A 16860-nucleotide genomic window follows, 5' to 3' on the forward strand; every position below is an offset into this window, starting at 1 on the left:
TGGAGAAGGTCAGCGTGTAGGGACCAACTCTTGTCACTACTGTGACCCTTGGCATAGGCTGTGACCAGGAGGCCTCTACCAAGAGTGCTCCCCCTTTAAGACGCCCTGCCATGTGTACCACTGCGTGCAGAGATGCTGGTCCTGCCCTGAAGTGGCCACAGCACAGCTCATAGCCCCTCTGCACACAGGAGCTCCTTTCAGAGCCACACCCTACAAGTTAGCGAAGAGGAAACCGAGGCTGGGAGTGATAAGAGGCTTGACCAAGCTGCTACAGTTCCAATGTGGAGCGGCTGCCTGGCTCTGGGTCTGCTATCACGTCCTGGGGACAAGGCGTGGATACAGGAGTGGGGGCCACTTTCTGCAGCCAGCTAGCACTGAGCCCTTTCCCTCAGTGAGTCTGACTGAGGCCTGAGGGCACCGAGCTCTGGAGTCCAAGGGACAAGGCCCACTTTAGGCCTTCAGAATGCTGCTGGTACTGGCAGTGTGACTGCCACCTCAGACTGCTGCGCTGCACAACTCAGGAACAAATGCCATCCTTAGCCAAGCGGTCAACTTGCCCATGTATGGGCTCTTCCTAAGCTTATTTCCTGAGTGCCCTGAAGAGGCCCAGAGCGGGAGAACCCAGCCTACCCTGGCATTGGGAGCAGTCCGTGTCCCCAGCTGTCCAGATTCCCTGTGTGTGCACAAGCCAGATGCAGGGACAGAGCAGCACTGCCCACAGAGAACAGGGCCACCCCAGGCGGGAATGTAAGGGAGTCACGGAACTCTCCTGGGCCCTCAAAGTCCTTGGAGGTGGCACCTGAGATTCTCCCAGCACACAGGCCATTGGTGACCGATGCCTGTGAGTCTCCAGTGGGGAGGGGCAGGGTTCAACTGTTCCCCCACCTCCACTGTACTCTGTTCTGGGAGCGGGCCTTAGTTCACCGTTAAAAGCTTGGCCCCTTGGGTATACTGGGAGAGGTGGGGAGTTGAAAAGTCCAGGTCTGACTGGTGCATAGCCATCCATGTGGGCATCAGTACAGGCCTCCATATGGTACTCCTTCAGCCCATCCACGCCTACTAGGCCACCCTTAGAAGCCTGCCAGAAGTCTCTTGACCAGAAGTCTCTTCAACCAGGCAGGACTTTAGCTGATTCTGGAAGCTGCTGGAGGCTGAGATCCATTACAGAGAAGACCGGGGCCAGCCAGTGAGAGGCAGGGGCGTGCAGGCAGTGACTGGGCCGGGTGGGAAGGTGGACGACAGGCCCTCTCCTCTCTCTCTCTCTCTCTTGGTTTCTGTAATGAGGAAGTTCTCTGCAGCTCAGTTTCCTTTCCCTCACTGAGCGCCTGAAACAGGAAGTCAGTCAGTTAGCTGGTGGCAGCAGCTGAGGCGACTGAGAGGGGACAGGCAGAAGCTCTGGCACAGGGCCGTCAGCTGCCCTTGGTGGTGTGAAGGTCCTGAGGGTGGCAGTTGGTCCGGCCCACGCCCACAATGGTCCCCGGCTGGAATCACGGCAACATCACCCGCTCCAAGGCAGAGGAGCTGCTCTCCAGGGCGGGCAAGGACGGGAGCTTCCTCGTGCGTGCCAGCGAGTCCATCGCCCGGGCATACGCGCTCTGTGTGCTGTGAGTACTGACTTTCCTTTCGGCCACTGCCAGGACACTGACACCACAGACGGGTGACCCCAAAGGGGAAAGCTAACACAGGTCTTAGCAATGGGCACAGCACTAGGTTGGGTTGTTTTTATGTCACAGGACAAGTGGCCTGACCTGCACACTGCCACTCTGTTTGATGAGGGGCCCAACTGAGGCCCACCTTGGATCTTGGCCTTGTAGTTCAGGGAGCCCATCTTGTGGCAGATCATGCAGCACTGGAGCTCTCAGAGCCACTCCAGGCCTGGCGCACGCACACCCAGCTCTCCATGAGCTGCGGTGCCAGGGGCTTCCTTGGGCTCCAGGGGCTGGAGAAGGCGGTCTGGGCTCTTCAAATTGGGAGGATGCTCAGGGCTGTGTGACGGTGAAAGGGAGATCAGCACAGGTGTTGCTCAAAGATGCCCAGCTCAGAATCCTGGGAAGAGCAATGGTGGCAAGAGGGACCCCTTCCCATGCCCAAGCTGTCGGGCGTGGAGCAAGCCACTGTTTGGGGACTCAAGAGTCTGGGGCAAGTTTAACCAAGAAAGGACTTTTGGTTCACCCCAGCCACTGAATTCTGAGCCCTGAGGACAGAGGAAGTCACCATCCCTGCCAGTGAGACTTTCTTCTCCCGTGGGTCCTCTCTCCCTCCTCAGCCCTCAGCTGTGTCGCCACCCATCTGGGTCTCTGCCCCCAGTAGCTCCTGCCATGACCCAGCTTGGGGATGTTGCTGAATGCGCTCCTGTCCCAACAACAGAGTGAAGGTTCTTTTCTAACACCCCCTTCTGAGGGAGGCTCTCCCTCTGTAGCTCTGTGGTCTAACCATGTCCTCACTTGGGCCTCAGGCAGCGCCAGCATGCAATTAGGAAGGGTGTGTTCACTCAAACATCTCAGGTAGTGTCCCCAGGCTGAGAGAAAGGTCCCTTTGAGAAGCCAAGGCCTGCCTGTCTCAGGCAGGAGGGAAGAGAGTGACTGACCACAGTCCTGTTCTCAGCCCTCACTAATGCAGGGACCTGCTGTGCTGAGACTTTCTTAGCCTTCATCTTCAACCTGGCGTGCAGGTCCCATGAGTAGGGAACCGAGGCTCTGGCAGGTTAAATGAATGATGATGGTCAAAGCCAAGGTCATCCGCCCCCAGAGGCTGCAAACGAGACTGTGCTGCACACCCCCACCTGTCCCCAGGCAAGCTGGCGTTTGAGTAGACAGGTGGAAGCAAGAGAAGCCCGGGTGCTTACCAGGCTTTAGAGGCCAGCCCAGGCTCACAGCTGGCCTGCTACCCTGTGCTGGTGGAGTTAGCAGCTGGCTTCCTGTGTCCCCCTACCCTTACACTCCAGAGAAGGGTGGCAGGTGACCAGAACCTCCTCCAGGGATTGTCTTGTGGGGACCCACTGATGAGGGGCCTTAAAGGGGCAGGAAGAGTTTCTTCAACATCTCACAAACTTGGCCTGACTCCACTGGTCACATGTGCGTCTCTCCTGCCCTGGTGGGCTGTTGGCCCTGGGTGATTCTGTTAGGTGCTGGCTGTTGCCAAGAGCCTCCACGGCTCTGTGCCATTGTGCTTCACAGTGGTCCTTTGACCAGGGCCTAGCATATGCTGGGCACAGGTGTGGATGTGGGTCTCTCTTACTCCAGGGTGTGAGCATCTCAAAGTCTAAGGTCAGAGCAAGTAGAGCCCCAGCCTGAACCCAAGAGGCCTTGCAGAATCTCTACGATGACGGCCCCTGACTTTGCACTCCTTCCTCACTTGTTTGCCCTGAGTTCCTGCACAGCCAAGGCCATATGGAGAGCTGAACACTAGGGAGGTGCCCATGGGGCCCCCCCAGTAATGGCTGCCATTCTGTTATCCAAGTTGGATTCTTGCCAACCTCCCAGGCCCAGGCCCAGGGCTCCCCTCTTTCCTCTGCTTCACGTGGGAAACTCCCTCACCCCACTTCCTGCAGGGTTAGGTGCTCTGTAGGCTGTGGGATGCCCCAGACCAGAGAACTTTTCCCAAACCCGAGAAACCTCATACAGTTGCTGCCCTTGATTTTGCCAGAACTAACTGAATGACAACCAAATGTCACCTTCCATGTAAAGGGTGTTAAGTACCCTTAACACCAAAGAGGCAGGAAGGACACACTCCTTACTTTTAAAAACTGTTAAAAACCAGTCCTTTAAAGCAAAGAGCTTTAACTTCCTGAAAAAACAATTCCCTGTCCTTACTTTCCCCTGTCTGGACTGGGGAAGCCTGGCCCTTGCCATCCTGGCCTGACCAGTGTCACAGTCCCTGCTGGGACTTCTGCCAAGTTAACAATCCAAGGGCAGCGGGAGAGAGGGTGTAGAGGAGCCAGGCTTTCCTCAGTTTCAAAAGTAACAGACTTGGCACTTCAGGGTCTCCCTGGACCTCAGTCAATCTGTGGGGACCCCAAGTTGTACATCTGTGTGTCAGGGCCCTTTAATGATCTTGCTTTAAAAGAAGATAGGACAGCAGAAGGAAGCCATATAGACTCACCCGTCTGCTCTGAAAGCATTCAGAAAAGGCAGGCTGTACCTCAACAATGCTGGACCCCCATAAGTGCTCAGATCTCATGCTGCCTGGGCCCCAGAGGCTGGAGCCCTGTCTCCTCTGATGGGCCAAGGGCTGCCACCTGCTGGTTTAGGTGTGTTTGGAGATCTGGGAAAGGTGTGGCCTTGTCAGGAGGGGCCTTTGTGTCAGAAAAGGGGACTTAATTATTTAGATGGAACTGGGGAGAGGGGAGGGAGATGCCAAAGGACAAGGCTGCAATTCATCTGGCACCCACGTGACTTAGGAGTGCACATTTGCCCCGTGCCCTGCCCTTCGTTTCCTCGAGAGAGGTCAGCCCTGTCACCTACCACAAGGCAGGAAAGCTTTGATCTCACCTCAGCTGCTCAGAAAGCCCTGTTTTAGGGGAAGCCTGGAGCTGAATGTGATGCACAGAGAGCTGGTGTGGAGAGGCCCTGGCAGAGGACCACATGGCCTAAGTCCAGCTCTGCCATCTTGTAGAAGGGGCTGGAGCACATAAGGGGTGCTGGGCAGCTCTGGGTGGGGCCTATGTCAACATCATTAGTCCCCATTCAGGTCCTCCCAGGGTTGGCCCTGCTCCAGGATGTCCATGCATGTTGGGTGGAGGATATTAAGAGGCCTTCCCTGCCATGTAGGCCCAGCACACCTGTCAGGAGCTGTATACTGCAGAGTAGACAGTGACTTTGGGAGTGGGTTAGCATGGGCTTCCCCTTGCCCAAGCTACACAGGTAGAGCTAGAAGAATGGGCCAGAATTGTTGGGGTGCAGCCTGACTTCCCTGAAAGGGCAGCCTGGGCCTACAGTGAGCCCACATTCAACTCTGTCAGCTGGCTACCATGCAACATTTGGGTGGTGTTCCCACCAAACCACTCCTGAGAGAGTTGGCCTACTTTGCTAGGAGGGGAAGGCATGTGGCTGCCTTTGGCTCCAAAAGGAATGCCTGGGCCAGCCAGCTGGGTGGGGAAGCCATTTGGGTTTCCCTCAACATATGGTGTTCTCCAGCCTGTCCAGGCACAATGGGGTCAGGCTCCTTCCCAGGGAAAGAATACCAGCCCTGGAGTTGGTGGCCTTACCAGAACAGCAGGAAAGACAAAAAAGTCAAAAAGGACACTTATTAGCAAAATTCTCCTCAGAGAAGGCATTCTACTTGTCAGGAAGAAATTGTGAGAAGTCACTGGAAGGCAAGCAGGCCCCAAATCTGCTGTGCTAACTGAAAGTGGTTGCCAGCCTGTTCTGTGTAGTAACAGAGAAGACTCACAGAGAGCTACCATGAGCCAGGTACTGTTCTGAGCTCTTCGTACACATGAACTCATCTAGCTTCCACAGTGACCTTCAGAGAGGAAGAACGACCATCCCCACCTTACCCATGGGGAAACTGAGGCACAAAGTGGCTATGGAACAAGTGTCAGGGCCAGGACTTGTACTCACACTGTTCTTGGGAGGAAAGACAGAGGAGCCAGCATGGTGGGGGTGTGGGTAGGGAGGGGAAGCAAAGGCTACCAAGGAGGGGGCTTGGAGGGACAGAAACATTCAGCCGAAGTGTCAGCCGTGAACTGCGGTGTGAGTGGGTGTATATCTCTTGCTCCAACATCCTTTCAAAGCTTCTGTACAATTCACATGCTCTTAATGACTTCAGTGCAAATTCAGAGAAGTGCTGTTTTTCATACCTGGTATTGACAGCAGGTGGGGAGAATTCTGGCACAGGCAGGAACCAGAGATGGGAGCCCATGGCCTTCCAAATCAGAAGAAAACAGGCCATGGATGACTCTTCTGAGGTTTATTTCTGTGTGCCAGTGAAGTCCTGTGGGTTCCGTTCCATTGTGTCTACACATTGTGAAGCTACAGTTGAGTCTCTCCAGGTTTTCCAGCATCCCACGACAATCCTTCTGGAGGCAGGTAGGCGCTGGCTTTGGTGCATTTTGCATGTTTGCCTATCCAATAGGTTAAATTCACCTGTGCGTGGGCCTCAGCACGTCCCCCTGGAACATGAGCACCTGCATTATGATGAGTGCCTGCCCTCCTAGCCAGGCCTGCCTTCTTGCCCCAGAGACAGACAGGTGGAGTTCTGCTTCTGCCTGCTTAGTTCACGTCACGTGGTGCAGTCCTGAGGAGCAAGACTCTGGAGCTGAGTAGATCTGACCATGGGCACACTGGCAGAAACTTGAACCTTCCTGACGACCTGGTGTCCTAGCTGATGAAGTGAGACCATAGAGCCCATTCCCTGGGTTATTGCTTTTTAATTGAGGTATAACTCACATGCCATAAAGTCACCCTTCACGTACTATTGTACCATCCAGTGGCTTTTTGTGTACTCGATGTGTGTACAGCCAACACCACTATCTAATTTCAGAACAATCGCTTCTCGGCCTTTTGGCTAAGATCAAGTGTAGTATCTAATTTCAGAACACTCTGTCATTGGCAGTCACTTCCTACCCCTCCCCCCAACCCTTGGAATCTGCTTTCTGTGTCTAAGCATTTGCCTATTTGGGCATTTTTATGTGGACTCATACAGCTGTGGCCTTTGAAGTCTGGATTTGTTCTCTTAGTACCAATGCGTTCAAGGTTCATTTGTAGTGTAGCCCTTTTTGGTGGCTCACTAATAATCCACTGTGTGGACACTCTGAGTTTTGTTGACCTGATGACTAGTGAAGGGACATTTGGGTTATTTCCACTTTGCGATTGCTATGAACAAGGCTTCTGTGAGCGCTCATGAGCAGGTCTTTGTGAGGATGTGGATTTACAACAGTCTCAGGGATACACCTAGGGGTGGAATTGCTGTAATTTTGTGTTTAACGTTTTGAGGAACTGCTAAGCTGTTGTCCCCAACACTGGCGCCCTTTTACTTTCTTATAGCCCCACGAGAGGGCCTCAATTTCTCCACAGCCTCACTAACACCTGCTATTAACTGTCTTTTTTATTATAGACATCCTGGTGGCTGTGGAGTGACATCTTACTGTGGTTTTAATTTGCATTTCTCTGATGATTACTGATGATGAATATCTTTGTACATGCTTACTGGCTATTTGATCAACATATCTTTTTTGGAGAAAAGTCTGTTCAGAGTCTTTGCACGTGTGAAAAATTGGGTTATTGAGAGGGTAAGATGGAAGGATATGGTTACATGTGCAGCCCAAGGCCGGGCACACACCACGTGCCCACTGAATGTTTTGCATGTGTAAAAATAGTGCTGACCATTATTTTTTATTAACTAAAAAGCAAGAAGTGACATCTCAGAGTATAGGACTTATCTGGGAAGAAAGTCCCTGACAGGAGAGAGGACAGCAAGGGCATTGTCACTTCTGGGACTTCCTGGAGGCCTCCGGGAGACACTGAGCTGTCGTGTGGTGCCTCCTGAGGAAACGCTCAAAGAGATTGAGGCAGGAAGGGAACTCAAATGACGCACGAGTGGCCAAGTGGCCGGTAGCTACTGGGGCCAGGGTTGAGCGCCTGGAAGCCCGAGGGAGGGAGGGGTTTGGTGAAAGAAAGAGCCCCCAGTGGAGCCAGGTGAGAGTGAAGATGAAGCCAGGAAGAAAGAAGGGCCATCATAACACCTCGTGACTCCAGTGCCAATTTAGGGGGGAGACGCTGAAAGGGTTAAAGTTCTATAGATCTGAAAAAGCTAGACAAGGCAAAGAATGTTCCATGGGGGTGAGGGGGGAGCCCAGTGCTGACAGCTGCAGCAGACCCCTGTCTCATGGGATAAGATGGGGCAGGGGGCGGGGGGAGGGGCGATGGGGAAAGGTGTGACAGGCATGGGGCCAGATTCTCTGTGGTCGGAGTCCAGGTCCACCATCTTAGGGAGTCTCCTCTGCTCCATGCACACACCTTTGTCCCACTAATTAGAAAACTATCCTGTGAACAAGTGCCAGGATCCAAGCAGCTGGAGTTCAATTATGAATTGTAAATAACACTGTTGAGGGCTGGGTTTCAAGGGATCAGCTGAGCCAGCTAGCCAGGAGCCTGCCCTGCAAAGATAGGTGCTTGCTAGACACTGCAGCCATCAGTGGCAATGCAGAAACAGACAGATCTGGCAAACAGCAAAGCCTTCTTTTGGATAACTTTAAAAAATGGTATTTAGCATAGCCGGGCTCTGGTGGCTTGCTCACACCTGTAATCCTGACTCCCTGAGATCTAGAGGATCAAGTTTCAAGGCCAGCCCAGGCAAATAGTTTGAGAGACTCCATCTCCAAAAAATACCAGAGCGAAATGGACTGGAGGTGTGGCCTGCTTTGCAAGCACAAAGCACTGAGTTCAAATTCCAGTCTCCCCCCGCCAAAAAATGGTATTAAACATAACGTACAAAGTATAAAGTCAAAAATTCATCACCCAGTCACTGAGAGGCAAATGCTTACCTTGTAATTTGCTGGTGTAGCTTCTCTTCTGTCTCTTCATAGTTTACATATACATATTATATACATTTAGTACCTACACATATTTTAGTCAGGTTTCTAGAAGCATCAGCGTTTCCCCTCAGAAGTAGAATTCTTCCTAAATATCATACTTAATGGATGTACAGAATTCTATTACGTGCCGTGCCATGCTTAATGAAATGATTCTTCTGTTGTCAGACGTTTAAGTTATCCTTACAAGAACAATGTCTTCTTGTAAATATGACAGTGACAAAGGTCTCTGTGCAGAAATGTTAAACACATTGCTGGTTCTGGATTCCCAGGGTTGGAGCTACTAGATCAAAGTACAGAAATATTTTTAAGGTTATCGATACAGAATGGCAAATTGCTTTCCAAAAATCTTGCTCCAATTTAGGCTCTAGCAAGTAGTACGAGCAAATCTCCACCTCATTCCCATATCTCCGTACTGTACATTTTCATTAAAAAATTATGAAATTGAGCTGGGAGCCAGTGGCTCACACCTGTAATCCTAGCTACTCAGGAGGCAGAGATCAGGAGGATTGTGGTTCAAAGTCAGCCCAGGCAAATCGTTTTTGAGATCCAATCTCAAAAAAAAAAAAGTACTAGTGGAGTGGCTCAAGTGGTAAGTGATAGAGCACCTACCTAGCAAGTGTGAGTCCCTGAGTTCAAACTCCAGTGCCACCAAAAAGAAAACAAAAAAAAGAAATTATGAAATTGCCAGGTGAAAGGTGATTATGTTCATTCTGATTTGCATTTGATTGAAGTCATGTAGGGCTGACTTGAAGGATTATTGGCCTTCATAATTCCTCTTTTGTGAATGGTGTACTCAACTTTCTTTGCCACGGTTCTTCTATCCAAGCTGTAGATTTTCTGTTACCTGCTTGTTTGAGTTGTTTAGATCACATTTGGTGCAAATATTTTTGTACTAAGTTTTGTCTTTAAACTTTTTATCTTTTGACATGCAAAGACTGTAAAATCTATCCATCTTTTTCTTTTGTGACTTCCCCCTTTTGCCTCTGTGTGTGTGTGTGTACTACTGGGGTTTGAACTCAGGGCCTCATACTTGCTAAGCAAGCCCCTGCAACTTGAGCCATGCCCCCGCCCTGGCTTTGCTTTTCAATGCAGAGAGACCCACTGTACACAGAAACTTACTGGTTTCCTCCTGTGGGAGACAGTAGGGTAGGACGGGGCCTTTGTAATTAATCAAACGTAGGTTGAAAGAACACTCTCCGGCAGTCCCAGTGCGCCCTGGTTTCCTCATCTGAAAACCAGGGATAAGAAAACCTGTGTGGTAGGGTTGTTGGATAGACTGAGTGGAAAATATTTCTCACACACTTAGCATAGATTTGCCAAAACCAAATGAAGTGGCTGTAGGCTGTTGTTTATGGGTTTTTTATATTGAACTCTTTAATGTCACTGGAATTTAATGAATAATGTATGATAAAGATGATTAAGATTTGTGTGTATTTTTAGGTAGCCATCTTTGCTCAAAACCTCTTACTGAGTGATTTCTTTCTTTTCCCCTTTCAATTCCTTTTTTTTAGTTATAAACCTCTTTCTTGCCTGGTTCCCTGCTCCATGTATGCTTCTCACATCAACATCATTACAAATGTACTACCACAACTTTACAAAATGTTTTATTTAAGGATTTTCATATCTGGTGAACCAGGTAATACATTCTAGTAATAGTCTTCTTAGCAATATGTTGATTGCCTCTGATTTAAATTTTAAAACTTTTTCATCTAATCCTGCATATTTCTTGTTTCTGATTACTTTATATTTTTGTTGCTGTTATGCATGACACCTTCATGCATAACATGTTATGGTTCACAATAACCTACAGAGAATTTTATGAATTCGTTGTTTATTTTAACACTTTACCCATTACTCATTATTTCAAATTATTCTTCAGTTGCTTCTCTTGGCTTTTCTCAATACACCCTTATATCATCTACAAATTATGATCACTGTGGCCTCTTTCTGAACGCTTAGAACTCTTATTCAGATTTCACAGCTTATTACATTGCAAGTGTTTCTAAAATAATGCAGTGGGGAATACTGGGAAAGGGAGAAGTCTTGTGAGAATCACCCGTGGCCCTGCCTAGAAGGACTGGCTCAGCGCCTGGCACATGTGAAAACTGTGTTAAAGTTAGTTGTTGCTTTTCGTTGTGTCATGGAAGGAGCTGTCTTTCTTGTTTTATAAACAGTTCTGAAGAACTGAGTACTGAATGTCATCAAATGCTCCTTTAACATCTATTGTGATGATTACACATGTCCCTCATTTCTTTTACTGGTGTAGTCATTTTATATATTGCTAACATTAAACCACCTTGCATGATTAAAATGAACTATTCCTGATTGGGATAATTTTTTATTGTACTCTGGATTTTATTTAGGATTTTTCATTTCTTTTTTGTGTTGTGGCATGGGGTTTGAACTCAGAGCCTCACTCTTGCATGGCAGGCACTCTACCATCTTGAGCCATTCTGCCAGCCCTTTTTTGTGTTGGGTATTTTTGAGACAAGGTCTTGCTTTTATTGCCCTGGTTGGTTTTGCACCAAGATTCTCCTGTTCTCTGCCTCCCATGTAACTAGTATTACAGGCGTGAGCCACTGGGCACCTATCAGCACTTTTAAAATATGTACTCATAGGTAAGATTGATATGCATGATTTTGGTCATATTATAGTTTAGGAGTCATGTAAGCTTATTATAAAGTGTCCTGAAGCCATTTATCTGATTTTTAAAATATTAAAATATTTTGACAAAGTCACTTTTTAGAACCACTTATAGAGATGGCTCTTTGGCGTTATTTGCATTTCCTTTTGGGTACTGACTTCATCTTGTTTTCCATTTCTTCTGTCACTTTGGATCAGTTGTATACAGTTTTCAGAGACAATTCATTGGTTGGGGTCTTTAAGTTTTCTGGCACACGCTTATGCAGTTTCCTATAATGATAAAATTTTTATTTCTCCTGCTATATTCCTTTCTTCATTTCTAATTTTGTCTGTGGTGGCCAGGGTCACAGCAAGAAATAGGTGGCATATTCAAAAAAGGTAGTAAAGAGAGGGGTGTGAAGCAACCTGGGGTTCAGTCCCAGCCCCTGGACCTGGAGAGGCCATGAGAGCCTGGCACTGCCGCAACTGGGGCACAGACCACTGACTTAGCTGTGGCCTCCAGAGAAGGAACTCAGCCACTGCTGATCCAAACAGGCAGGGTGGGGTCAGGGAAACAAATACCCATCTCTTCTTCCTCTCCCCCTGGGGGTGCTTCCCACTGGCCAAGCTGGGTGAAGCAGCTTCTGGAGGTCAGTTTCCTGAGCACGGGTTGGGCAAGGGGCAGAGTGGAAGGAGCTGGGGGGTGAAAGGAAAATGTCCAGCTCACTCAGCATCTGCTTCTTTCCTTTGTTCTATCTGTCAGAGGTTTATCCATTTAGCTTTCTTCTTTTCAAGCCATTTGCTCTTGGTTTAGTTAAGTTACTTCTTTCTTTCTTTTTTTAATTAATAGATCTTGTCATTACCAGGAGCATTGGATATATTATTGTTAGAATAATGGATCCTGTGTTTGACTCACATGGATGAGAAATTCAAGGGCAAAATGATCAATATGTTTGTATCCAAGTTATGGCATTATTAATGTAAAAGAAAAATTATTAAATGGTTATTGACTACTTATTGGAAAAAATAATAAAACAATGTATTGATTTCCAGGAGTTCTAAGTTTACTACCTGGAAACCAGAAATGTTCTTTTCTTCTTCTTTTTTTCATTTAGTACATGTTTTCATTTTATTTTATTTATTTAATCATTTTTACATTTACTCACATGCATATACATTGTTTGGGCCACCTTCCCCTCCCCCCATGTTTCTTTATATATACAAGTATGCATATATTTAAATTTTTTATTTTTGCAGTGCAAAGCAAACCTAAGGCAAGCACACTACCACTTAGCTACATTCCACAGCGTGTTTTTATGTTTTAAAAAATTATCTCTGTCCTTTCAGGAACCCCTATTGCATGTTGGAGGACTGAGATTTGTCTTCCATATTTCTCATCTTCCCTCTACACTTTTGTTGTTTTTGTTTTTAGCATAGAGGTAGAAAGTTTATTAAGAGAAGAATGACAGCTCCTGAGAGAAGGCTGCCAGAGAAGTGACATGGTCTGAGGTTTTTAATCCATTTTCTCCAGGTTGTTGCTCAATCTCTATGCTAATTTGGTATATAGAAAGTGGCATTCTGGCCAGGCATTGGTGGCTCATGCCTGTAATCCTGGCTACTCAGGAGGCAGAGATCAGGAGGATCACAGTTGAAAGCCAGCCTGGACAAATAGTTCTCAAGACCTTATCTGGGGGAAAAAAAACCCAAAAAAAACGAAGGAGGGAGGGAGGGAGAGAAGGAAGGAAGGAAGGAAGGAAGGAAGGAAGGAAGGAAGGAAGGAAGGAAGGAAGGAGGTTGGTTGGATTATTTTGGTTGGATGTGCCTGCAACTTTCTGATTGGTTGTGCCCTAGTCCTCACACTGTCCTTATTCTGGTCTGTCCTGCTTTTCCTTCTTTCCACCCTCCAAGGTCACAGGGAAGTCATAATGAAGGTTTTGGGCCCTTCTGTCTCTTCACCCCTCTAAAGGAGTTACCCTAACTCTTCCGCTGCTTCCAGCTAGAAAGTGAAGTTGGTGGGGGAACAGCTGTCAGGGCCCCTCTCATAGAGGCCTAAGGGTCCCCAGTAGGTGGAGGCCTTTATTTGAGGCTCCCATTTTTATCTTAAACTTAAGAGGTGACAAGGGGAGTTTAGATGACAGGCAGTTTAGTTGATGGGTTGCTTGGACCAGGACCAGAAGACATCCAGTTATTTTGTACCCTTCTGATGAAATCCTGAATTTCCGGCCAATGCATCTAATATGTAATGGGAGATTTGCTTCGTTTTGTTTTTTTCCAGAACTGGGGTTTGAACTTAGGGCCTCATACATGCTAGGCAGGCACCCAACCAGTTGAGCCACTCTGCCAGCCTGTAACGGAAGGTTTGTGTGAGACCAGAAGTCTCTACTCAACCTTGCTGGCTTAGATGTTTGGCCAGAGGGAGGGCTGGTGTTTTGGGTTCCTGTCTCACGAAGCCAGAGTGTGCTTCATGGACAAGGAAGGGTGAGAGCAGAGGTAGCAACGTTTATTAGGGAAAGAATGAAAGCTCGCACAGGAAGGGAGGAGTTGCGGGTAGGTTGCCCATCTTCCTCTAGTTTTAGAGCCTGTTTGTCTTTTCCTTTTGATCAGCTTTCTCAGATTTGTCTTCCTCCTAATTAACTTTCTCAGTATGTAAGTTGCTGTCTCCTACCTCTACTGTGCCTTTGACTCTGCTCTAAACCTCATGTCTGACCTCTGACCTGTTCGCTTCACCTCAGTTCACTCCCCTTTCACAAGGGATTCTTCCACTTTCAGTCATGCAGTGGTCTCTTACATCTTACACGGTGCACAAAGCAGACTTCTCCAGAATGCTTTTGTGAAACAATGATTCTGTGTAAGATAGAGATGATTCCTTTGAGTCCCTAGAAAAATAGTGCCTTGAGCCAGGCAGGGTGGTGCACAGCTATAATTCTAGCGCTTAGGCCAACTTGAGTTACCTAGTGAGACCCTGTCTCAAAACACACACACATAACACACACACACTCACAGTAAAGAAGAAAGGGAAGGAGGGAGAGAGGAAGAAAGAAAGAAAAAATGGTGCCTTCTTTTTGAATGATGGTATGCTTTCATAGATTTGGTGATTTTTCTTTCCCGACAAAGAACTGTTGAGAAAAATTAGATTCTTTTAGAGATGGGAGTGGGTTTCTCCCAAATTCTCTTATGAAATAAAAAAGGACCAGCAAGGGATGGGGATGAGGGACTCCAATCCAAGATCCAGCTGGTAGTGATATGCCAGATGGTGGGTTCTTTGGTTTCCATCAGTCTCATTCCTAGGTCTTTGCTTCTTGCTTTTTGCAGTTAAAGGAACGTGGTTCTATAAATCCTTGGATCCCTGTGCTGCACAGGTAGGGCAGTCTGCCTCACTTCTGCCTCTCACCTGCTGTCCTCCCCTTTTTTCTCTTCTGGGAGGGGCCACATTAGCAACCAGTGACCTCCATTAATTCATCAATTTCATCACTCTCACTGGGATTCTTTAGCTTTGGGATGGTGGATGGTGAACACCTTTGCTCCCTGGGGCTAAGATACATTTTCTCTTATTTCTGTGTTGACCTAAGTGGCTTTTTGAATGCAGACTTTCCATCTTATTCCATCTTGACTATCTCACACCCCATCTCATTCAGAAGTGTGCAACACTGAGCCAAGAAAACATATGCAAACAATATCAGAAATTAGAAACCATACCTAGCAAGACTCACAAAGGGTTTTAAAAACAAAGATGGGAGCTCAATAAGCAGATCAGCAGAGTGAAACAGAGACACTCATGTGGTTCTTGAGTTTTCAAGTGCGATTTCTGTGTCTCTCTGTGCGCTCACCATTGTGAAGGATATTTCTGGGCGTGGTGCTAGGAATAGTCATATGGAAATAGTGATATTTGTCTGGAAGAACAAATCCAACACCACAATGTTTCTTCCTGCTCCCTTTTGTCTGTCCTCCTCTCATGTTAGACTAAAACTCCCAGCTCCCCATCAAGTTTGACCAGCAACGCCCTCCCCTGGACAGGTCCCCTTCCCACCTCTTCTCCAGGCTCAGTACTGACAGGCCCCTGTCACTCAGCACCTAAGGAGGGAGTCACAGTCACATGGGATATCAGCTCTAAGCCTCCCTTGAGGACAGTGTCATCTGGGTGCAAAAAGACACACTGTCATCATGACCTGGGTCCCCATTGGGAATCCTCCTGACACCGTTACTCTGAAATGAACCCAGTCATGGACAGTAGCCAGGCTGCGAGCCAGTCTGGCACTGCCCTTTATCACCAAAATCACCACCAAGAGCTGGAGTGACCCGTTGGTCCCTAAAGAGCAATGAGATTGTTTGGATTAAGTTCTAGGGCAGTGGTTGTCCAGCATTATGGAGTTGTGGAGTCTGCTTTCAACATTTTGAATCATGTGTGTGTGTGTGTGTGTGTGTGCACGCGGTGCTGGGGATGGAACCCAGGGTCTCCTGCAAGTGCTCTACTGCTGAGCTATGCCCCAGCCCACTTAAACATTTTACCGGTAAGACTTGTGTGTTAGTGTGTAAATAGATGTGTGTGTTATGTGCACACACATGTGTGTATGTGTGCACTGTGGACACAGGCTCGTATGTTACAACTGTATGCATGTGAGTTGTGTATACATGTGAACACATTGTGTTTTTGCATGTATGTGTGTATACGTGCATACATGTGTGCTCTGTGTGTACACATGCATACATATGGATGCATATAGCATCAGAGTAAGGTACAGCTGCTGTGTGTTGGGGGGGAACAACCTCCCTACAGGGCCCCCAGGACCCCCTTGGAATGCAGTTTTGGGCTACTGCTTTCCAAGGCATGGTGGTTATGTACAAAGATCTAAACTGATTGCCCAGGACCGGGCTCAGCCCTTCTGCACTGGCCAGGCAGGGTCATTAACATCCTTTTCTTCTGATCTCCTTCAGTAATCTGGGCTGCTTCTTTTTCTTTTTCTTTTTTCTTTTTTTTTCAATGTTTCTAGAACATCTTTGAAAAGGCCAGCAGGCTTGTCTGCTGCACTTGACCAAACAAGAAGGGCTTTCCCAGTGTCTGTACCCTCACGACTCCCAGCTCTTTTCTCCTGCCTGAGAAACAGGACTCAGGCTGGCTCCTTGGGCTCTACCCCAATAGTTGCCCTCAGCCCAGTGAGCTGTTCCCCGCCCACATCGTTTGCTTATCTTAGGGAGGAAGTGTCAGAGCTCTGAGAGATAAGCCCACAGCGGGTGGAGCTGGCCTCAAATGGGGGTTGAGGCTGGGAACCATGAGACAGGTCTTGGTGTTCTGTCCCAGGGACCTCTCTGGGAGGAGAGGTGACATTGGCTAGAGATTTGGGACTGGAGTTTGTACTCAGGGCTTCATGCTTACAAAGCAGGTTGAGCCTCACCTCCAGTCTATTTTGCTCTGGTTATTTTAGAGATGGGGTCTCGAGAACTATTTGTCTGGGCTGGCCTCGAACTTTGAACCTCCCAATCTCTGCCTCCCAAGTAGCCGGGATTATAGTTATGAGCCACCTGTGCCTAGTGTAGGCTAGAGATTCTTCCTTGCTATCCCTGAGACAAGACAGTTGTGTTATCAATCCAGGCTCTCGAGATGGAACAGAGGATGGAAAGATGGGAGGAAGAGAAAAGAAGCTTTCCTGTGTGAAAGTGAAATTTACCAAAACATTGTCCCAAATCTCCTGTAAGCACTCATTGAT

General features: G+C 48.0%; 1 protein-coding gene and 1 pseudogene across 1 annotated transcript in view; both read left to right on the forward strand.

Moving 5' to 3' along the window:
* The first annotated feature begins 1326 nt into the window (after positions 1-1326).
* Positions 1327-16860, forward strand: part of Inpp5d (inositol polyphosphate-5-phosphatase D) — a 127831-nt gene continuing 112297 nt past the window's right edge. The window contains exon 1 of the mRNA XM_020178782.2: positions 1327-1604. Coding sequence (XP_020034371.2) covers positions 1471-1604 — 134 coding nt within the window. The 5' untranslated portion in view covers positions 1327-1470. The remainder of the gene's footprint in view (positions 1605-16860) is intronic.
* Positions 6488-6571, forward strand: LOC141422769 (U2 spliceosomal RNA; annotated as a pseudogene).

This window comes from Castor canadensis, chromosome 4, assembly GCF_047511655.1.
Source record: "Castor canadensis chromosome 4, mCasCan1.hap1v2, whole genome shotgun sequence".
NCBI lineage: Eukaryota > Metazoa > Chordata > Mammalia > Rodentia > Castoridae > Castor > Castor canadensis.